This window comes from Crocodylus siamensis, chromosome 1 (assembly GCF_052110815.1).
Source record: "Crocodylus siamensis isolate JL-2025a chromosome 1, ASM5211081v1, whole genome shotgun sequence".
In the NCBI taxonomy this organism is placed as follows: Eukaryota; Metazoa; Chordata; order Crocodylia; family Crocodylidae; genus Crocodylus; species Crocodylus siamensis.
Genome location: NC_143395.1, coordinates 185,530,414 through 185,554,326, shown reverse-complemented (window position 1 = coordinate 185,554,326; position 23,913 = coordinate 185,530,414). Strand labels below are relative to the sequence as shown.

Sequence of the window (23,913 nt, the reverse complement as noted above, 5' to 3'; positions counted from 1 at the left end):
TTCCGGCGGGTTACCCGGGCAGCGGCAGTGGAGGGGTGGTTGCACGCGTGAGCAGCGCGGCGCGAGGCAGGCCAGCATGTCGGGCGCGGGGCTGGAGAAGCCGCAGCTGATCGCGCATTTGCAGCAGGCGCTGAGCTACACCGCCTTCCAGGCCCTCTGGGTGCCGCGCAGCGCGCGCTTTCTCTGCCTCGGCAGCCTCCCGCGCGGCGCCGGCATCATTCAGCTCTACGAGCTGCAGAGCGGCCGCCTCAGCCTGCTGCGCCAGGTCCGCGCCGCCCCGGGTGCGGGGGGGAGGGGCTGGTTGCTATGGCGACGCATGGGCTGGGCGGGCTCCCCCGCGTCACGTCCCGTTCTTCCCTACCCTCCTGGCGCACCGTGCGGCCCCAGCGGGGGCAGGGAGTACTGGTTTGGGAGCAGAGAAGTTGATGATAGGGCAGGGAGCACAGGGTGGAGAGCAGAAAGCAGAGCAACTGATGGGGCAGGGAGCAAAAAGCAGAGAAGTCGATGGGGCAGGGAGCATAGGGTGGGGAGCAGAAAGCAAAGCAGCCGATCAGGTGGGGGATCAGAGTGACACTGGCAGGGAGGGTGCAGGGATAGCTTGTGGCAGGACAGCTAAACCGGTTGATCTCTGCCCTGCTTCTCCTTTATTCTGCTCCCATGCTGATGCTTGCTCTGTTATTACTTCATCTGTTATTTTCAAGATTTTCCTTTGCAATGAAAATGCTGCAGGCTTCCTTCTTTGCTGGACGCTTTGCCCTCTGTCAGGCCCACAGTTCCCGTAAGCACAAGATTTGCTGCTCTTATTCCATCTAATGAAGGAGTGCTGTTTTATGGGGTGGGGAGAGGGGGAACTTAGTTAAGTACCCTGGAGGGATGTGGTTGAGTTGCTGATGCTGGCTGTATCATGCCTTGCTCAAAGTTGCAGGCATGGTGGCAGCTTTTGAGGTACCTGGACTTCTCACGTGGAGCCGCAGTGTTTAAAATGCAAGTAACCTTTGAGGATTTGCTAATCTTCAGGAGTGGGAGTGTCTCAGGTGCATAAAGTTCCCATGGGGGCAGGAGTGCATAAACTTTCTCAGTTCACAGTTCTGTAGGGACAGCACATAGAGGGCACAGACTGCTTCAGACTAATAGAAAGAATAGCTTAATTATCTCTTCTGTGCGTACTGTTAGGCCTCTGGGATGAGCTCAAATTTGCCAACTTTATAATTGCAAATCATTAGAGACCACAGACATGTCAGCTTTTGAATATCATTAGTGAGCAGCGGGGCAGGGGAGGAGAATTACCGTATTTACTCAAATCCAAGATGAGGTTTCTTCCCTCTCCATTCAGCATGGGGAGACCCACTCATCTTGGATTTGAATACAAGGCAGGGAGCAGGCAGGTACTGTGGCTCCATCCCACCCATGACCTGGTCTCAGAATTAGAGTCAGAGCCACAGCCCAAGCCACTCCCACAACCTGCCCCTTCACCTCTGCTTCTGTTCCTTCTGCACCTCTGCTCTCCCTTGCCCACATGCTCAGTTTTAGCTCTGGCCTGGGGCACAGAGTACATACTGGCTTCTGGCCCTGCCCAGCCTAGCAGCACCAGTTGTGATGGCAACAGCTTTTGCATTGGCTTCAACCCAGAGCTGAAATTGCCACCACTACAACTGCTGCTGTCAGGCTGGGCAGGGGGCTGGAGTTAGAGCCATGACTGAAGGAAGTAGCACCAGGAAGGTGGGGCCCACAGGCAGTGGTGGGTGAGCAAGTGACAGGGATAAGTGTTGGGGGACAGGGGGTGGGGAGGACAGGTGAGGAGGGGGTACAAATGGCAGGCAATAGGATAGGGGTGCAAGATGCAGGGTGTAGTCTGTTGGACAGTAATGACACATAGGGGGATGCACATGCACCCCCTGAGAGCGCTGGTGCACCCCCTGCCAGCCAGTGCTCTCCAATTAGGTGACAGGCAGGAGCGCAGGTGGCCCCCCCTTGTGAGTGCTGGATGGGTAGTGGGGGTAGCAGGAAAAGTGCCACTAGCACTTGCAGGAGTGTCACTTGCACTTCTGGGTCGGTGTGAGTGCCTGCCGGGGGATGACCCCCGGTCGGCGGGATTGGCCGCAAGAGACCCCTCCCCACAGTTGGCGCAATCAGTTGCAGGGGGACTCCGTCCCCCCTCCCCCCCTGGGTTGCTGACTGGCCTCTGGAGGGGCATGTGTCCCCCCTGACTCAGGCGGCCTCTGTCGCCCATGCCATTGGACACCCCAGCCACCTGCCCCACTGACGCCTGTTCCTTTGCCATCTCTTGCCTCCCCCTCACAGCTTTCACCACCACTGAGGTGGGGTGGGGACAAATTTAAAATGACCCTTCAATAATTAGATTCTATACTTGGAAAATTATAACAAGCTAGCAAATTGCCCATCAAGAATGATGGCGGGGATCGGGAGTGAGGGGAGAGGAGGCAAGTGCTGCCACCGCCCCACGCCACTGTCACCTTCAAGGAGTGGGGTGATGGGGTCTCTGTCCTTGCCATCATTCTTCCCACCCCAACACCGCTGCTGTGTCCCCATCATCATTGATGGGCCGTTTGCCCTGTACACAGCACTGGCTGGAGCCTTGCCCCACCAGGAGCCATGCCCCCAAGACCATTACAGACTGACACACATAGACGGACTAAGCCCATAAATATAAATATAAATAAAAAGTAATTTATACATTTTTCATATATGTCTAATTATTGGGGGAGTTGTCATAAATTTGAAGTCATCTTGGATTCAAGTAAATACAGTATTGTTTTATAAAAGGTTTAATTTGCATTTTATACAGGAAACCCTCGGTATTCATGGGTTTGGCATTCGCAGTTTCAAATATTTGCAAATGCTGAACCTTCATTTCAAATACACTTTAAACACTTACCGGAGCTCCTCTGGAACTTCATGCTTGCTGCTGCCAGGCTCCTGCCACTGCTGTTGGGCTCCTGTCATTGCCGCTGGAGCTGTGCCCCCCCACACCATGAACTCAGTGCCCCATTCATAGATTTCGCCGTTCACGGGTATCGTGGGAATGTATCACCCGTGAATGGCGATGGTCGCCTATACTGATTTCTAAGAAACTGTTTCTGCAATGGTGTTTTGGTGATCACTTTAATTTGCTGATAAAAAAAAGTTACATTTTTTTTCTTTTAAGATTGAAAAGCCCAAGCCCATTAAATGTGGAACTTTTGGCGCTTCGTCTTTGCAGCAGAGATATCTGGCAACTGGAGATTTTGGTGGCAACCTTAATATATGGTGAGAATTTTTCATGTCTTCTCTTGCTACTTATCTTCATGTGATGTATTTTGAGTCAGTATTACTGATTTTGCCTAATTTTGATGAGTTAACATTTATAGGTATGCCTGGGGACTCTAATCATTGTATTAAGCCTTATATACATAAGTAGAAAGAAACAGGCAGCACCTGAAGTTTACAGTCCAAGGAAAACCGTTAAACCAAACTACATCAAAGCAAAAAATTGTTTTTATATAAATCTTTTGATTTGAGATAAGCAAAAATCTCAGTTGCTATGATTTGTGTTGAGCTCTGATTGAAAGGGTATTTGAATTCAGTTAAAATGATCAAAACATTTTAAAAGCAAAACAGTTTATTAAGAAAGGAGTTATTAGCTGTAATTAGCTAATTTAATTGGTAGGTTGTAGTTCCCACATCCTTCAGGATTTTAGAATCTGTAGATCTGAGCCTTTCAAGCCTAGTTTGTATTCATAAAGTAGTAAAGGAAAACAGTCCATCCTCCATGTTCAACTCCAAGCTATTTCCTAACTTTGAGCAAACTAAATTAAACCAAATAAAATGAAATAAACAACTCTTCCTGCACCTGTTGAAGACATAACAGCTGTCAAAAGCAGACTGATCACTTTGCATACCCTGATTCCAATGCTTCATGTGTGACTGCACTCAGTTCAGTGGTTTTGAATGTCTTTAAAACTTCAGCAACAAACATGTACTATTTGAATTATAATTTTTAATGAATTAAAGTTATTTTAGCATTGCATTATGTTTTAGACCTTTACTCAGGTTGCCAACTTTTTTATAATATATTTTTCTTTCAAAAATATATTTTAAGTTCTAATTTAAATTTAAAATAATCATATAGTTTTATCTGTCATGAATTTGACACCAACCTGAGTAGTAGCATAACATGAAAGTTTCACTATCATGACTAGTTAAACATAAAACATAAATGCAATGCTGCACATGCTGCATAGCATATTTCTTCCATAAGGTGTTGCAGAGTTATAGGTGTTTCTGGGTGGTTTGATATCTGTGGGTACTCTGGTCCCAGTCGATCCATTCTCTAGTAATCTTTTCAGGTTCTGGATATGAATTTCCACTGCTCATTAATAACATATAATTAGAAGTGCACTGATATATTGGTCGCATATTGGATCAGCATCAATATCAGGAAAATTAACATTATTGACAGTCAGCCTTTTTTGGCTGATATTGTCACTGATAAATCCTGCGTACATGGGCACAGCTGCAGCTCACATGTGCTCAGGAATGCAGCCTTGCAACTTGGAGAGCAGTTTGTGACCAGTATGTCTGGGGGGGGGGGGGGGCAGATAGAGGCCCCAATGGTGAGGGAGGAAGTAGAACAGGGGCACGGGTAGGCACTGCCCAGCCAGGGTGGTGAACATGACCCTGGAGCTGCAAATGACTTGTCCGGAGGGTGCGGGGAGGTGGGGCTGCTCCCTGCTGCTTCATGCACCCCTGGGGGAGGCATAGGGGGCATGTGTCCCGACAGATTTGTGCTTGGGGTGAGGGCAGGCTGCCCTCTGCACGCTTGGGGTTAGGGGCTGCGCCAGCCTCTTCCTGGTGGGGGACTGGTTTGGGGCTGAGCTGAGGGGCATATGCCCCCCATACCTTCCCTGGGGGTGCACGCAGCAGTGGGGAGCCACCCCACCCCCCATGTTCCCCAGACAAGCCACCCATAGCTACATCTCGCTCCCCGTCCCAGCTGGGCAGTGTCTACCCCTGCCTCACTTCCTCCCTCACTATGGGGGCCTCGATCTGCGCACCCGCCTGACTCTCCCCCACACAGACTTACCTGCAGGGCACTGCTCTCCAAGCTGCAGGGCTGCATTCCTATAAATCAACTGTCGGGTTAGTAATCAGCCAGCATGGCTGGTTAATAATCGCCCATCGGTATCAGCCAATAATTTCTATTGCCCCTACGTACAATATCAGGGCTTAACATTCTTTCAAACTAATTTTGTTTCTTAGATTTTGATTAGCTGTAGTTGACTTTTTTATCCTAACTGAAGAAGATGGCTCTTGCTTGTTAATTTTGACCATAATGAAGATGTCCTGCCATAGTGCATGAAATGTTTTTTAAATATACCAAATAGAATATATTATTTAAATAATATATGAATTAAGGCGTATAGGTGCCAGCATGTAAGCATTTGCAAGACACCAGTCAGTAAAGTCAGATGACTGTTAAAAGGTCAATACTTTTTTTTCTGAGTTAATAGCAGAGCAGTTTGGAACTGCAGTTATAATTGTATGTTTAAGTGGAAGCAGCTTCTTCCCTTTCTATTTTTGATCTTTATAAAAGCCAATATCTTGGTTGCAACTGCTTTATTCTTTCTGCAAGTTTGTGTCACTATGTGTTGCACCTCTGGGAATGTGACATTACCTTTTTGGTATACTAATGCTAAGTGTCAAGGAACATATGTACAGTACCTTGTTTATTCTTTTCTGTTGTATAGGAACCTGGAAGCTCCAGAGATCCCAATCTACTCTGTGAAGGGCCATAAAGAAATCATAAACAGTATTGATGGAATAGGCGGCTTAGGGATTGGGGAAGGAGCACCAGAAATTGTGACAGGCAGCCGAGATGGTGAGTTAGCCGAAATGGTGAGTTAGCATGTTCTGTGTTAACATTTATAATCAGTGTTATAGGTGTGCCTGGGGGCTCTAATCATTATATTAAGCCTTATATAAATAAGTAGAAAGAAACAGTCAGCACCTGAAGTTTACAGTCCAAGGAAAACTGTTAAACCAAACTACATCAAAGCAAAATATTGTTTTCATATAAATCTTTATTCTCTGCCTGGAAAATGCTGTCAGTGGACCTTGATTGAAGACTATGGAGCTAGTTTGTCTTGAATTCACAACAGAACTTCAGACACCTGTTTTGATCTGTCAGCGAGCTTGTCGTAACCAAACAATAACCAGATACATTGGACATCTAATGCAGGATTAGGTAAGAATCTAAGGCAAGGGTTCCCAAACTGTGTCAGAAAAGCTTAACGTTTCATTCATTTACTTCACAACCATTTTTTATGAAGGTAGCTTATGATCCAATGAAGAGCTTTGGACCTAATGCACGGATTGCGTAATGCCAACTCTTGGAAAATTATCGTGAGAGTCACGGTTTCTAAGTAAAATTAAGTCTGTCTCATGATTTCTTGATAGAACTCTCATATCTCAGGATTTCTTCTTCTAGCACGTGTAGAGCAGTGCCCAGCAGATAAGTCTGTGGAGGGGAAGAGGGAAGGTGTTGGTGGGGGATCAGATTGAGGCCCTCATGGTGAGGGAGGGAGTGGGGCAGGGGCTGGGGTGAATGGGGCCCTGGTTGCAGGGCGGGTCATGCAACAGAGCTGCGGGTGGCTTGTCCAGAGGTGTTTGGGGGAACAGGGCACAGCTCTCTGCCGCTACATGCACCCCTGGGAGAAGCATGGAGAGCACGTGTCCCCCAGATTTGCGTGTGGTCAGAGGCAGGCTGCCTGCTGCCTACTGGGGTTCTGTATCATGCTGCCTTTGCCCGAGGAGCCGTACGATGCCATGTTGTATCTCCTGCCGCCAGGTGGGCAGAGTATGCATGGCATGGCCAGTGCTCAGCTCCCAGGGCAAAGGCAGCAGAGCACAGAGCCCCAGCCTGTCTCTGCCCCATGTACATATCTGGAGGTCACATGCCCCCCATGCCTCCCCCAGGGGTGCATGCAGCAGCTGGGAGCTGTGCCCCTACCCTTCCTACCCCATGCCTTTGGACAAGCTGCCTGCGGCTCTGTCGCATGACCTGCCCCAGCCCTGCCCCTGCCACAGTCACTCGAGTCCCTGCCCTACTCCCTCCCCCACTGTAGAGTCTTCAGTCTGCCCTCCGCCCCTTCCCTTCCACAGACTTACCTGCTAGGCTCTGTCTGTGTGTTTGGGAAAATGCTAAACACACAACAGTCCAGCAGATGTTGTCCCAATTGTAACAACAGGTAGGAATTTTTTTTCCTCCTAAATCATTATCAATTGTAGTAATATGGTTTTTGTATTAATCTCTGACATATTATAAGTTAAGTAAGTGACTAATGGGATTTAGACACCAACAGTCAATATATCTATATTGCTTTATACTTCAAAAATAACATCTCATGATTTACATACCAATCTTAATTTTTAAGAGTTTATTTCTATTTTTGACACAGTAGGGTTGGCAATACTGGGATTGGCAACCTTTTCAGAGTAGCTGATTGCAGTAATGCAGCTGTCCATTGGCAGGCCAGCATTTCTGACTTGGCTACTGCCACTTCTCTTCAGTACCAAATTGCAGCCCACTACCCAGGTGCCACTGAATGCCACAGAATCTCCCACTGCTCAAATGCTGCTGATGTCTGGGCTTTGCAGGCCAGATGAAATCACTTGGTGAGCCAGATCTGACCCCTGACTTAAGGCATTGCTTTGCAGCAATTTAACTTGTCTGCTTTTGGGTGCATCTACTCCCTTAACTTTTTTTCCAGTAAAATGCTTCATTGCCAGCATTCTGAAATAATTTCTTGTCTTCTGAGCTCAAGTAATGTAAAGAATGATTCAACTTAAAGCAAGTTTTCCAATCCTCTTCGTCTGGCTCTCATTCCTGTTGCTTGTTACCAGGTCATTAGTATTCTTACAGTCTTCTCTTCAGCACTTTCTCCTTATATACAGTAGTCTTGTCACTTGATTGTTACTTAATACTCATCACCCCCTTCCCCATTCTCTTTATCTTGGTCATTCCTTTCCAGGGCCCGGAATGCCACTTCTTAAAGTAACCAAGGTTTGGAACAGAACTGGGTGGCTTCAGCAGCTACGCTTAATGGAGAGAGATTCCTTATTTTGTGTTGCCTTTCGTTTAGTATTTATCTATTGGGCAGAATGTTTTATATCAAATAACGGTATTTCCAAGAAGCTGCTGTTAACTGTATCGATGAATTACCTATCTAGTCATGGCTGTCAGGCTAGCAGTACTGTACAGTATTTAAAATTGCCATTAGAGGAATGAACCTGTTATTTTGAAACAGGGTCAGAGCTTTGGGGTAGCAATTCACTTAAATATGGTAGTAGGAAAGACAGGGCAGTTAGCAGTTCTGAGTACCCATGGAAAAGCTAGTTTGTTCCTTTCAGTTTTGTTTGCTGAAGTTACTGAACTGTCCAGTCCATTACTGTGATTGAGTGCTGTTATTTCTTAGCCTGGTACATATAAGGCAAGATTAGCATTTTCAGCTATGGGTACTCTTTCTGCCATTGGATATGGGTACCATTGTATTACAACCAGATCTTCATGTGCTGGGTTTGCTATATTAAATCCTGCATGGGACAATTTTCACAATGTATTTGGAGGCTGTAACAAATTATAGAAATACAGGAAAGTACAAAGTAAAAGAAATGCAGGTTTTTGTAAATGAGCTGGAGAAACTGTACCTCTTCCTGAGGATAAAGTTAGAAAGAAGAAAGCTAGAATTTGAAGCAGACTACCTGAGGCCATGTTTGGTAAAGTAAATGGTACATTCCTCTAGATGAAATTGGACAGGTCCTAATTTCCTATTCCTAATTTCTATTCCATTTTTCCACCCATTAAGTGCAATTTACTTTGCTAAAAATTAGATATACAAATGTGCTTGGAATATTTTTTTTTAAGCTGGTTGACAAGTTGAGTTTGTATGTGGAGCATGAACACAACATCCTACTTTAGCAGCAATATAAAATCCTATATGATTCTTTATTACAGGAACTGTCAAGGTATGGGATCCAAGACAAAAAGATACTCCTGTTGCTAATATGGAACCAGTACAGGGGGAGAGCAAGAGGGACTGCTGGACAGTAGTATTTGGTAATACAGATAAACTTCTCAGTCTATAACCTTCCATGCTACAAAACATTTATCTATTTCTCTAGCTCAGGATTCCCCAAATTTTACTGGTTCATGAATAGTAATACTGAGCAAATCACACATTGTGAGCAACATCACATCTTATTATCCCTGTCAACCTCAGTTCTAACTTTTTAATGCCCCGTGTCACTAAGCAACGTTGTAAGGTCTTATGTGCTGCATGTTGGGCTAAGGACCAGTGATTTAGGCCTTTCAGCTATCTGTAAAAGTAGGTGTTGAAGGCTCTGAGCAAATAACACAAATAGTGACTATCTTGATTAAATTTAGAGGAAGAAAAGTAGCAGTGTTTGAAATAGACTACTCTGTGATTATTATCCCAGTGTCATTCTTGCAGTGACTTTGGGTATGGAAAACAGCTTGTCAGTAACTGCCTTTCCTCTCTCTTGTATGGCCCTTTCTGTGTTCAGCTCCCTGTGATATAACTCACGTTTAAAGATTGTGCAGATATCCTAGTACCATATATGGTAAATGTTTTATGGGACTATCCATAGCAGACTCTATACTGTGTCTCTCAGGTGTGTTGGTTTCTGCTGACTGGCTTATTTATTCCTAGCCTGTGTTTTTGGAAAAGGGCAAATCTTGCAGCAACGTATTCTGAAAACAGTGAGGCTTAGACTCCGTGTTATCTTCTCCGGTAAGCCAGAGGCAGGTGGCTTTCAGTGGTGAAGGTCTTTCTGTTTCTTGAAAAGTTAACCCTAGTACTTTCAGCTGTATACTGCTGGAGGAGCTTGACTGTCGTCAGTCTCAGTAGTGTAATTCCATCTTGTCAGGTGCTCAGATATTAACAAAAGTCCTTAACTGCGAACTAGCAGGGGGAGCAAGCTAGACATCTGACGTTTGTTTCACACCCACCCCCACACCCCTTTTTCCTGTGAAGGAGGCAAGCTGCTATATTTTGTACAAGTTTGTATTTCTGGTTTATTTCAGTGTTTTGTGTCAGGTTCAGTGAGTTGTGCAGCTTCTTAATAAGTATGTGTATTACTACAGCAAAATCTGCAGTAAAGAGGTGTAGTTTATTGGCCAGCTAGTGGAGGTCTTTGCTCATTGCTGTTTAAATGCTGTGAGTTAGTAATGATTCCACTGAGACTTGGAGGCTTTGTTCTGCTTTGACAAAAGGAAAGTGTTCAGTGCCTTCACTAGCATTTCTTTTTTCCCATTTGTACCAGCACTGCTTAAATCTTGCCTGCACTCAATTTGAGCCATCTCCTCTTTTGTCCATGTGGTAATTTCTTCGTGTGTGTACATCTGATCGTATCAGCTGAGGAGTTAGGGAATTAAGTGTCACCAATGCCATAGGTCTGAGGACCTCACCAAGAATAGCTCTACAGATACTGAAGAGGAGAGAGACAGTCTGATCCCCAGAGAGTTCCACATACGAGGGCTCTGAGGCATGATAAGCAGCTTTCTGTCATCATCCTTTGAGTCCTGTGTCAGATAAATGAGTCTTAATGATGTTAAACCATAGGCCTTATATGGAGGTCAGCAGTACTTTGTGAGAGAATATGCTGACATTTGCAAAGAAAGTTGTTTTTCTGTTAGACGTGTTTTATGCCATTTCTCTCATATGAAACTTATAAATGGTTCAGAGTGAAGTCAAATGGCACATTTTCAGTTACAGGTAAGTATAGGTCAGGATGAAGTCCATTCTGCTAGAATAGTCTGAAAATTCATAATTTCATTGAGGTGCAGAGGTCTAGTTTTCTAAACACTAAAGCTGTTTGGTTGAATCGGTATGCAGAAAGTGGTTGTTAAGCCAAGCAGCATATGTTGGTAAGCAAATTACAACCATTTTAAAGGAAACATATCTATCTTATGAGGTGGCATATTAACATAGCTAGAAATAGAAGGTTGAGCAGTACGAGAACTTCATAAAGGACAGAATTTGCCATTTTGACACTAAACTTGATATGTTACATATTTAAAAACCCAATCCTTCATCTAACATCTAATTGCAAATATTTCAACTGTAATTTTATTCATTTGCATAAATGCAAGCTCAACTGTCAAGTTCAGTGCAGTCAGGATTCTGTTATACATCTAAATGTTCATTTCTTAATTTCCAGGCAATGCCTACAATCAAGAAGAACGTGTTGTGTGTGCTGGCTATGACAATGGCGATATCAAATTATTTGACTTAAAAACCATGTCATTGCGGTGGGAGACCAACATTAAGAATGGGGTACTGCATCAACTTGAAATGTGTTCAGATTTTCAGAGAGAATATACTGAAGGTTTTTTGTCCCACTGGGCCACCAAATGTTAGTTTCTGGGTTTTTAACCAAGAACTTTCTTCTTGGCTACAAAGGTGTGATCTCAAAACTATTTTCTTTTGAAAATTGTCACCACAGGTAAAAGGGTAGAAAACTACCATCCTACTTTGTTAGCTTTTAAAGTATGCTGTGACTTTTATCTGTTCACTCAAATATTTCTTGAGTACATTTTTTGAATGGGTTCCTTTTTTAATAATCATGCTCAATCAGTTATTTCCAAATTCACAGCATTTTCTTTACTGTTGTAATTATAGTCTGAGTTTATGATGGACCCATAAATTACAAATGTGAAATAAGTGATTCTGTGATGAGTTGAATTGTAGATTAAATGCTTTTTTGTGTGTTACATTTCCAGGTTTGCAGTGTGGAGTTTGACAGAAAGGATATAAATATGAATAAATTAGTGGCTACATCGCTTGAAGGAAAGTTTCATGTGTTTGATATGAGAACTCAGCATCCAACCAAAGGCTTTGCTTCAGTTTCAGAAAAGGTATAAGTAAGAAGTTATTCTTTTTAAAGGAAGTTTCATACTCTTGCAGCTCTTGAAATATTGCAAACTTAAAACTATTGTATTTAAGGTATAAGGGATAACCAAATTCTTAGGTTTATATAACAAAGCAGGCATTTGAAAGATAGGTATCACTTAAAATGTGTAGAGTGAAGCAAGCTGCCCATTCTGTATGCAATACTGCATGAGGGACTTCAGGCTCAGGCTCTTCTCTTGATCACCTGCTACCTGGAGAGAAAGGAGTGTCATGTAATTCAGTAGACTTCCAATTGTAGGATATATTTCGTCTGTACAGCATAGAGTACAGATGAATAGCTCATTACCACTAGGTGTGATAACTAATAAATGTTCTGGGGTATCAGATTATTCTGTTTACTTGTGCTTTATTATTTTATAATTTCGTAGCCAGAGGTGTACATGTAGATTGAAAAGCAATTTCAATCTAGAATGATGGAGCTTGTTCAAAGCCATGGTATGAATGTTAATTGTGTTTGATGATAAAGAGTTGTTTGGAGCTTAGTGCAATGGGTCACATGTTTGTAGACCGCCTGGTAACTGAGAACCAAGCAAATTGTGATTGGGATAGCAGGAGCGGAAGTGGATCTTGGAGAAGGCCTCTTACATGATGATGCGCCACAGAATTCTAAAACTGGAGTGCCAGTAATCTTTTCCCTAAATCCATAAAGCATCGTATTGATTGAAGCAGATACTTCATGAGTAGCAGTTTGATTATAAGTTAAATTCTTTTCAAAACACAGGTATTTTAATGAGAAAATTCCATGGGACTGTTTCATTTGTAATGTCAGTTTATCAACTTTAATTTGTTCCTTTTAGGTCAGGGACCAGCGTTTTTTTACAAGCCATAGGCCAGAACTACCCAGCTCTGGTCCAGCATGGGCTGGGAGCTGTTGGCAGCAGAGGGTGTTTTTCCTGTGCTGGGAGCTGTACCCTTGCTGCTGCTGCCATTTTCCCCCAGTCCTGTGTTCCTCAGCTGTGGTGTGGGTGCAGCTTCCATCTGTTGGGGAAATGTCCTGGGACCAGGTATTTGTCATCTGTGTTTCTGCTGCCACTGCTTCTTACCTCTCCCTCCTTCGTTTCCCTCCCTGCCACGCCCTGGCTGCGGCACAGCTGGAAGCTGCTCAGCTCCCTACCAGCTGGAAGCTGTGCCTGCACTACAGCTGGTTGAAGCAATGGAGACACAGTTTGCAGATGCCCAGCCCTGGAGCAGATGCCCACCAGCCAATGAAAGCTGTGTGTGTGCTGTAGTTGAGGACCAGGGTTTTGGAGGGAGTGGCAACAGCCTAGACACAGGTCCTAGTGTCAGGCTCCAGCCCTGGTGCAGGCAAAGCCTTTGGTGCTGATGCACTGCCAAAGGCACCTGGCCCACATTGGACTGGAGCTGGGAGGTGTAGCAGCAGCATTGGAGCACCTGGAAGCTGCCCAGCTCCAGCACAACTCCTCGCTGCCCAACCCTGATTCAGGTACAAGTAAAACTCTCCAGATCCACAGGCTGGATCCAGTTGCTCCTTGGGCCAGATCCAGCATATGGACTACATGTTTCTTGAACCCTGCTTTTAGATATCAAAGATTGTGGTAGATAAAATGTATTGGTGTAGAGTACACGGCTGACTATTAAGCTTTTAAAAATAATAATGGAAATGCTGTGTTCATTTTGAGCTGTGTTAAACACTTCCTTTGGGAGTGTGTGCAGAATCCTACCCACTAGCTTAGATTACTTATAGTTTGTGAAGACTCTTGGTTTGTTCTTTATGTTGTTAAATGCCCATCTTACATTATTTAAAGTCCAATTTAAATTGATTCAGTATGAATCATGGCTGTTGTAATAAGTGTGCTAGAAAATTCTGGGGATTGTTTAAAAGGGTCATTTCTGGCCGTAGTTACGTGTGTAAAAACTACTTCATTTCTGACGTCAGAAATTTTGTAGCTACATGATTGTCATTTTTGACCATAGGCCTGGTCCTGTGCACCTTTATGAACACAGAGCGCCTATACATGTATGGGGTAATTACAACACGTCGGAGTAGACTCAATTAATCTGCTGGAGCATGGTAACCACCGCACTGCAACAGACTCCAGCGTCACGTGTATCCGTGTCCCGCACTGAAAAATGGCGACGGGGCACTTAAACTAAAGCTTGTTCAATGAGCTTTTGTTAAAGTGCCAACGCCACCATTTTTCAGCACAGGAACCCTGATACACGTGATGGTTCAGGCACTTTAATTAGAGCAACTCCCCAGGTTGCTCTAATTAAAGCCCCGTCCCCCCACTCCTGGAACATGTGCCCATAGAGAACTCTCTTCACCGTGAACGCTGTGTACCTACAGAGGTTGGAGGGGCATGGCAACTGCCCACAGGCGGTGATGTCAGCAGCAGGGACATGGTGGCAGCGAGCAGGGAGCTCCCTTAGGCAGCCACAGCGGTGATGGGGGAGGGAGGGGTGGTGTGTGCTGACGAGTGGTCAGCAACCACCTGCAGATGCCACTGGCAGAGTCCATGGCACTTTTTACAGGGGTACACCGCCAATCTCAGGGGGTGCACATGCACCTGCATGCACCCCCTATGTGTTGCCAGTGCTCCTCACCTAAGTAGTTTTGCTCCTAAAGTGGACTTGAAAGCTTGAGGCATAATTACATTCACTAGTAGTACCATTGCTTTCAACTGGACTACTTGTATGCTTTAAGTATACATGTAAGCGATTGTAGCACCACAACTTATTATGTCCTTTCTCATGAGATTAATTGGCAATTTACTTTTATACATTTTTGGTATTTATTAGGCTCACAAATCTACCATGTGGCAAGTTCGGCATCTGCCTCAAAACAGAGATGTATTTATGACCAGTGGAGGGGCGGGGAACCTTCATCTCTGGAAATAGTAAGTGCCTGCTACTTAAGCCACATGGGTAGAGGGGAAACAAACAGGTATTGGGTTTGTTTTTTCTTTAAAACTTTTCCTGAAGAACACGAGTGAGTCCTATTTCCAGACTTAAAATGTACTTGGTACAATTCACTACATCTGTAAATACAGGGAGATGCAAGAGATCATTTCTCATGTGACACCTTGATGTTAAAGGCTGAATTAATCTCTGGTGCAACTTGGAAGGCCTCAATGGTCACATCCCTATGAGTGTGCATGTTTCTCATGGTACAAATAGCAGCAGCACATAATTGTGCTGCTGCTACTTGTCCCTGGGCATGCCCCTGCATGCGTGCCCTGGCACATAGCAAAATGACTTGAGTAGGGTAGGGGAGGCTGAGCCAGCACCTGTGCTGGCTCCAGCAGCCTTACCTGAGGTCCTGGGGGCCTGTCAGAATGTGGCTCTGGCTGGCCAGGCTCCCTTTCTGGTGGTGCATCCTGCTGGCATGTGCACCGCACTGCTTTTTTCAGTGGTGGGTTCTTGGGGTTTTTTTTTTTACACTGGGATCTTTTGGTATCAAAAAAGCCTGCCTCATTGCAAATTAGCAGTGTGGCAAATGCTTGCACATGTGCTTCAAACTGTTTTGAGGTGCCACCAACCACTAATACACACTCATAGGGATGTGCTCAGTGAGTTTACTGTAAGGATGAGTTTGATCCTAGACGTTTAACTTTATATCATCTGATTCACATTGTGTTATCAGTTAAATAAAGAAAACCCCATATTTTAAAAAAGATTTCTTATTGCATCCATTAGTAGTAATAAACATTAAAAAAAGTTCAGACTGCATCTAGTTAAATATACCTGGCATTTTACATTTTTCAAATCTTTATGCAAACATAAGGTCCTCAGTGTCCACAGGAGGTAGCTCACTGTTATTTTCATTTTTACATATGGAAAAACTGAGCCAGTTAAGGAACTTGCCCATGGGCAGAGTCAAAGAGTTGGTAGCAAATGAAAGGGTATCATAACTTTTGCTCTTCTAGGCATATTGTTTTTCACACTGGAAGCCTCACCCTGAGACACCACAGTCAAGTCCTCTTTGGAAGCTGACCTGGATTTAGATGAATGTGCATGTGGCACATGCTCCTTCCATGTCTTGGAGCACTGCTCTGTATGGTCTTACAAAATGGGTAGGGTCACTGAATCCTTTCAGTTTTCTTGCTGTCTTACCCCCGAAGTGGACTTGGAAGTTTGAGGCATAGTCGCATTGACTAGATTGGCTCAATAACCTCAAAGCAAGCCATCCTCAGTTATTTGAGCAGGATGGCTATACAATAAGGGGTCTGGGTTTGTTTATTAACATAAGGCCTAAGGTGATGCATATGAGCCTGTATGAATTCTCTGAGCTGGATTGAATTTCATCAAGAAATATTTATCAGTAATGCATTTAAGTGGACATATCTGGGGACACTTGTGATTCACTTTTTTTTTTTTAGCACATCTGTTTTCAGTATCTCTAGGTTATGAGAACACCTTTTCTGTGAGCTTGCAAAAGTATACATAGCATGTAAGTTATGTTATGAGGCATTTGTATATGAAACATTTTTAAATCCTGTATTTTTTTTCTTTGTCAGTGAGTACCCTGCTCAGCGCTCAAAGAAGGATTCAGAAGGAGTTGAAATGGGAGTTGCAGGTTCAGTCAATCTCTTGCAGAATGTGACCTTGTCAACACAGCCCATTTCTAGTCTTGATTGGAGCCCAGACAAAAGGGGCCTCTGTGTCTGCACTGCATTTGACCAGACTGTGAGGGTACTGATTGTTACTAAACTCAACAAAATTTGACAGAGAAACTATGATTTCCAATATGGAAAGTGACATAATTTGTGGCTTATATATGAGAGAAGGAGAAACTCTTTCTTATACGTTGAATGTCTTTCTTAATAAACTAGTTTAAAGAATTTTAAAAAATCTTTCTATTGAAAGTTCAAATAAACTCAGCTACGGTTGTTCAACTATAGATTATGCTACTGTGACTTAGAGAAAGTTGCCTAGGCATAAAACTTTTACCTTCTTGAAATATATGTTTATATTCTTAAAATAAAATGTGCCTTCTCTTTTAACCTACCTACACATTAGGAATTATTTTAAATTCTAATTTAACTGCAGTGCATCTCATGTAGCACTGAGATCTATTCATTCTTGTTGCATTGGGTAATTGAGCACTTAGAAACACATTTCAGGCATAGTAACTTTCTCTGTACTTGACCACATCTCTTAAAGTATGTTGTAGCGACTCAGACTACCTTATTGTGTTTAAAGATATTTAGAAACTGTAATGAATATTAAGATGTGAAACACTCGCATCTATTGGAATAGCTATTTCCTTAGAAATGGTATTACAATTAAGATGTTGAACAAAAGGACGTTTTTTTCATGGTTATGGCTCTTTTTGGATTTTATTTTGTTTTCTTACCAATTTGTTACATGGCATCCTACAAATATAAATGTCTGGAGTGTTGTTTTAACATGAAGCACATTATTCAAGGAACCAGAGCTCTGGAGGAGGATACAAGTGTACTGGTTTACTAAAAGAAAACAGTAAGCTACTCCTGTGGTGAAATGATGGATTTGTCTGGTTCTATCCTTGTTCTTTCTGTCATGAAAAGCTTTCTACAGCAGTCAAAATAATAGCATTTTTAAAAATCAGATGTTAGCATAATATTCATAAGATAAACATATTAAAGGAACACTGTTAAATAAAAGTATATTCATAATAAAAAAACCCAAAACATTAAGTAGCTGCAGTCACCATTTCTGCCCCTAAGTTTCCCTGCTATTTTCTCCTTATTTTTGAACTGTTTCTCCCCTTGAAAGATGCAAGTAATATTAGGAAAAGCAGTGAAATGGACTGCAGTCTAATCCACAGAGTAAACAGGAATGTGGAACTTGAAAAGGGGGCTGCATTTCTTATCAAGGATTTGTCTTTTGCTGTATACACTCTGGCTTCCCCTGTGGCTGCTCTATTCAACAACCAGAGAAGAACTTTTTTCTTGTGCCCTTACCTCCTGACCCAACTGGTGCATGGGGGAAAGAGGCAGAAACACAAACATTGGTTTGATATAGGTGAGTGTGGCAAGTGGAAAAAGGATTATGGGTGTCAAGGAGAAGCAGAATTGAGTGATGGTCTTGAGCTTGTAGGCTGAAGCAAATAGAGAGGATCCAGAGGTAGGAACCAAGAGAGACAAGACTGGTGAAATAGGATGGAGTATGTAGAAGTGGAGAGGTAGGAGCTGGAAGCAGGGAGGTTAGAGAGAGAAAGGGGAGACCAATGATTCTCAACCAGGGTGCTGCCCCATTATTGCTGCCAGGTGGAGCTGCCCACTGTGCCTTTCTTTCTGAGACATATTGTGGGGCTGGATTGAGAAGCAGCTGCAGCCTGGCCTGACAGTCTGCCACAGGGCTGCTGTTGCTGACCTGCCTGAGAGCCCAGATTAGTGGCAACATCACCACTACAGACAGGATAGGGTAAATGCTGCCCCTGTCTCTGTGGTTCCTGGCAGGTAAGAGGCACCCCTGGGCTTCATGTACTGAGGCAGAAGCTCGGTGGGGGTGGGCATGTCTCTTGTATGGAGAAAAGGAGGTGCTCCCTCTGCCCCTCTATAGGGAATACTGCCAACTACAGAAAAGTTATGGAGGAATGGCTCAAGCCTAAAAAAGCTTCAGAACAACTGCAGTAGACACATGGGGACAGGGTGTATAATAGCTGGAGTACTACAGTTCTTTAGGCAGACTAGAACAGCCCGGGAATCCTCAGTCTCCACATTCCTTTGCTGTAGGCAAACACCTGTGGAACCAGATGATAAAGTGTGTATCATCCTCCTCTACTGATTAGGTGACACAAGGTAAGGGTGTGTTCCTGCAACCAGTCATTCCCCTAGCTGGAGTGGTGGAGGACTGGAGTGGTCTAAATTGCCAAAGAATTGTGATGATAATCCATGTTGAGTGTCAATACAATGCAATTTCTGTTTCCTAAAGAAAAGGAGGACACTAGAACCTCCCTCCTCCGTTGTCAAGTCAAGCACTTAAAAATTAGGGAATGCCAGAATTAAGTGTGTTTGCAATATGAATACTTTGCTTTTCACATACATATTACAATGCACAGTACAAATAACTTAAGCATTAGTGTCCTCATGAAGTAGCTTAGTAATATCCTCATTTTTATATACGGGGAAACTGAAACTCCAATTAAGAAATTGGCCCATGGCCAAAGCCAAAAAGCTGGTTGTAACAGAATGGGTTTTATAACTCGTGCTCTGCTGTCTAGGCATGCTGGTTTTCACCTTGGAGGTCTCAGGTTCTCTGTGGGGACTGATCTGGATTTGGATGATTGTGCATGTGGGGTAGGTTCCCTTGTGTGATGTCACCAATTGGATAAGGCCACTGGATCCTTCAGATTTTAAAGACTATTACAATGCAGTCTTTAATTTCCCCCAGTGCCTGGACCTCGTCCAGTGTACAGGGTTTATGGTCCCTAAGAATGAAACAGAATTGTGCAATGAATTTGTCATCTGTAGCTCCTCAGTCTCACTTGTTGCAGAAATTGGAAGGAATTTAATGGATGAGGCAGGGAACTGCAAGAAAAGAAACTGCTGTCTCATGTTAAAGTACTTGTGTGTCACCCTGGAGTTCTGCTATTTATGCCTCTGTCCTGCTGTTGTTAAATGATGCCAGGGAAGTCACTTAAATCCCATTTTTCACAGTTTCAAGTTCATTTGCTTAGTGCCTACTGTTGGAAACATGGATTTAGATTTGGTAAGTTCTGAGCTCTTGCCATAGCAGATGAAGTCCAATATATCTGAGCTTTGAATATATTAAGTTCTTAGTACTATGGAAAATTGGAGTCTGGGTGTCTTCAGTTCGCCACTCCATATTAGTGGGCACTTGAAAGTAATGGTTTTATTTCATTAACTGTAAAATGGGGATAATACCCTCCAGTTTCCAGAGCATTGTGAAGTATTTGTGGACCACAGAATAGCCATAAGGAAATAAACTAACCCTTTACTGGAGGGAGCATTTGGATGATGTGCCTAATTAAAGACTGCATTACGTTAACTTGACTGCTCTGTCTGTATGCAACTTTAAGTCTAGCATTTGAGTGTTTGGCTTCACAAAAGTAATGGTCTTTCAATATAGGAGGAGCTTATTTTGTTTGTTTTAAATACAGTATTGAAATATGTGTACAGAACCTAAACTCAAGCATAATAGGAATGTCAGGAAATAAGATGCACGTACCAACCGTGAAGAATTACAGAATTTGAAGGAAATAATGCAAGAGGAAGAGTATTTTCCAGCTTTATTTTAAAGATCCATTGCAGGAATGGGATCAATTGGCATTGCAAGAGATGAGTGATAAAGGTCAACTGAAAGGAGTGTATTTGAAGAAGGGTGTGAAAGAAAAGTACTAAAATTTATTCATTTCCATATAACACTTTATATCCCTATTGGCTAACAAAATCTTGTACAACCTTCCATCATTATGCCAATCATTTCATTGTTGAAGTATTCTAGAAAACATAAAATCTTATTCTGAATAGTATGTTCAAAGCTGTAAAGTGTTACTTCTGTGCTGTTAGTGATTTTCTTAGCCAGTGCTTCTTAAGTGTAATTTATGTTCCAAGGAAAAAGAAATGAATATTAAAAATATATATATTTCTGTATTGCACATGTCACCAGGGTATTTAAATGTTGAAGGATGCTTGGACAAGTTGTAGAAGCAGGGACTGAATTAGCCACTTTCAGCTGATGCTCAGGTGGGTCCCTGTCACTTTCTTCCTATCCTGATTATTGTAATGCACAGTCAGGTCAGCAGGTATGGATGTGAGGAGAAGAAATTGCTGAACCACTGGAGATGCAATTTGCAACTGTGTAGGGATAAGTGTTTCCCCATCAGTATCAGGTTCAGGATGCTGTTCTTGGCTGTTTCTATCCGTGGTGAGTGTGGCTTCTTAAATGGGTTCTAGACATAATGCTAATAATATTCTAGTCTTGCAGAGGACTTCAAAGCATTTGGCAAGAAGTGGATTCCACTCCTATGACCTAGTTAGATGTTCTCATTTCATGGCTAGGAAGGGTTGAGACAGACGCAGCCTAATATATGTAACTAAATGTCACAAGCTTAAATTTTTCAGCAGTGCTGAGGCAGTGACAGAAAGCAAACACATCTGTTATTTGGATTGTCCAGTACTATTTCATTAATTGCTGTATTTTATATATTCTCAGATCTACCTTGTATTGCTTATGCAATCTTTCTGTAACAAAAACAGTACTTTTGCAGGATTTATCTCTAGTCACTAATGATAAGAGGCTTAAAAATGTGGCAAAACCCTAATATGTCTAATATGCTTTATGGAAACATCAATAATTTTACCAATGTTATGTGGACCTGATTTCCTTTCCTAGTAAAAAATCAAAAGAGTTTCACTGGGCTAAGTGAGAAAACAGATCTTGTATGGGCACGTCTACACATGTAATTAATGTGCAGAAAGCTTTCTGCGCAGTAAACTTACCCTGGGAATGCATCTACACATGCACCCATTACTTTTTGTGTTAAACTAGCTTGTTATAACAACACATTGCCTATAATGCCTTTCATGGCAGGATCTTAAAGTGCTTTAGAGATGGTAATGAATTAGTCTGCTGACATTGGGAAGTTAGACAGCTTCGCCTTTAAGAAAAAAATGGAGGCACAAGCAATTTAACAGCTACATTTTCAAAAACTGTCCAATTTTGGATGCCTCAATTACAGTTGCCTATGTAGAGTGATTTTCAGAAGGGCTCAGAAATGCGACTCCTGCTGAATACAGCTGTAAATGCTTTCTGTTTCCAAAAAAATCAAACTCTGGAATCTTGAATTTTGTACCAAAAATCCAGGCCATAAAAATGAAAGCTATTTTAGAAAATTTGTGAACCTATGGTCCAAAGTCACAAAGGAATGCTGTACCAGACCTACGAGTTGGAGTGTGCCTCTTGCCTATACTCTAGTGTTGGTAAAAATGCCATTGGGCATTTCTGTTTTTGTTGTTTCCCATGGATAATTGGATAAAATGTGCTCAAGCTTACAAGACAGACTGGGCTGGCAGCTAGGGGGGGAAAAAAGCATTAATAATACAGGCAGTGCTCAGACTTACCCTGCCCTGATCTGGGGGCACATGCCCCACCCCTCTCATGCCCTACTGCTGCTCACCAAGCTGGGACAGGGTGGGCGTGGGGCAGAGCTGTGGTTGGTCTGGGGGTGGGGGGCGTGGCTTGTCTGGAGGCAGCGCAGCAGCCTGTCCCACACTTGCCCTGCCCTGAGTGGGTGAGCAGTGGGAGTACATAGCCCCTGCTCCCAGTGCAGCCCTGGCCCTGCCCGCCCTGCCCCACACAGATCTGGGGGCATGCCCCCCCAGCCCTCCCAGACGAGTGGTGGTAGCTGGTGTTTGAGCCGCCAGATGAGCAACTTGCCCCAGCCCCTCCCTCACCATGGGGGCATTGATCTGCCCTCCCACACCCCTTCCCTTCCCTCTCCCCTTCCACCACACCAGACTTACCATCTGGACACAGCTGTATCCAGCGTCATAAAGTCAAAACTCATGTCAGAAGGTCAACAGGGTGTCAATTTATAAATATCCTGAGTGCCATTTGTCTTAAGTCAAGGACAGTCTGTAAATGGCATGTTTTTCATGGATGTACTACAGTCTTCTCTTGGTTCATCTCAGCGTGGGTGAAAGGGTGAGAATACTCGAGAAAGAAGCTGGTTACTTATGATGGCATAAAACCAGAAAGGCATGGCTTCATCTTGCGAAAAGGAATCACAATTTTAAAATCAAAACTCAACAAAATCATGACACTGAAATATGGCAAGTAGGATTTACTTTCTCCAAACATTTAGACAGAGTGAGTAAACATGAGGTACGTCTACACAAGATGCTTTACTGTGCAGTAGACTAATCTATTGTCCAGTAAAGTGTCAGTGTCTACACTTGCACATCATTTATTGCACAGTAAATTAGTCTACTGTGCAGTTGGCTACTGCCTGTAAATACTGTGCAGCAGATAGCTACTAGATAAGGTTAGCTACTACCTTAGCTAATTGGATTTTTGGTACACAATTTAAGATTCTTGAGTTTGATTTTTTTGGAAACAGAAGGCATTTACAGCTGCATTTAGTGGCAGTCACATTTCTCAGCCCTTCTGAAAATCACTCTCCATAGTGTAACCTCTCTCCAACTATAATTGAGGCATCCAAAATTGGACAGTTTCTGAAAATGTGGCTGTTAAATTGCTTGTGCCTCCATTTCTTTATTTAAAGGTGAAGCTGTCTAACTTTCCAGTGTCAGCAGACTAATTCTTTAAAGCACTTCAAGATCCTGCCATGGAAGGCATTATGGACAAAGTGTTGTTATAGGCTAGTTTAATACATCAAATGTGACTCAACAAGAAAAAAAGGAATCAAAATGTATGCCGGAATTGATATTTATCAAACAGTCTGCATTTTTCTAAGTCTCATAACCTTTTACTTGTTTTTATTAATACTGAAATTCATATGACCTCAGCAAAATGTCTTTGCATTCAAAAGTAGTTTTGAAAACACTTCCACATGTCTATGGTCTTAACTATCGATATATAGTTAAACAATGGAAATAGCAATACAAAATTAAACAATTTGCCTGGAACTATAAGAAAACGTTACTTCCAGTCAGGCAGCTGTAAGTTTTACTAATGCAAATCCTTTCCTTTATGAAGGAAAATTCTCCAGACTGCTGTCATAATGCCTGTGTGATTTTGACTGAAGACCCAGTAGTGTTCTGCCCCTTGGTGGAGAAGCATATGCATTGCAAGTATTTACGCAGGTCTGTAGTGATAGTCATAAAGGATGGATGTATTTACCATTAAAGTTCAAACAGTATAATAATTTCAAGTTTGAATAAAGAATTTAGAAGTTTATTCAAAGAAGGTTGTCTGTATGTATAAAGCATGTAGTACCAGCTTTTTGTGCCCCAATGACTGGTCCAATGATTGTGTAATTAATGGTTATTTG

At 43.0% G+C, this 23,913-nt stretch overlaps 1 protein-coding gene across 1 annotated transcript; it reads left to right on the top strand.

Annotated features, from left to right (window-relative positions):
• The first annotated feature begins 40 nt into the window (after nucleotides 1-40).
• On the top strand, nucleotides 41-20,359 carry DNAAF10 (dynein axonemal assembly factor 10). The gene is made up of 8 exons (XM_090051012.1): nucleotides 41-265; nucleotides 3,167-3,267; nucleotides 5,748-5,878; nucleotides 9,014-9,115; nucleotides 11,239-11,354; nucleotides 11,801-11,935; nucleotides 14,751-14,848; nucleotides 16,469-20,359. Exons 1-8 carry the CDS (start codon nucleotides 77-79, stop codon nucleotides 16,674-16,676), a joined length of 1,080 nt encoding a protein of 359 aa, XP_089907138.1. The 5' UTR covers nucleotides 41-76; the 3' UTR covers nucleotides 16,677-20,359.
• The last annotated feature ends 3,554 nt before the right edge of the window (nucleotides 20,360-23,913 follow it).

Bases quoted from the DNA above. Each gene is read 5' to 3' on its own strand.
- DNAAF10 (XM_090051012.1), top strand. From the start codon at position 77: ATGTCGGGCGCGGGGCTGGAGAAGCCGCAGCTGATCGCGCATTTGCAG. The intron at 266-3,166 runs GTCCGCGCCGCC...TTTTCTTTTAAG, and splicing joins GCCTCAGCCTGCTGCGCCAG to ATTGAAAAGCCCAAGCCCAT. The intron at 14,849-16,468 runs GTAAGTGCCTGC...TTTCTTTGTCAG, and splicing joins AACCTTCATCTCTGGAAATA to TGAGTACCCTGCTCAGCGCT.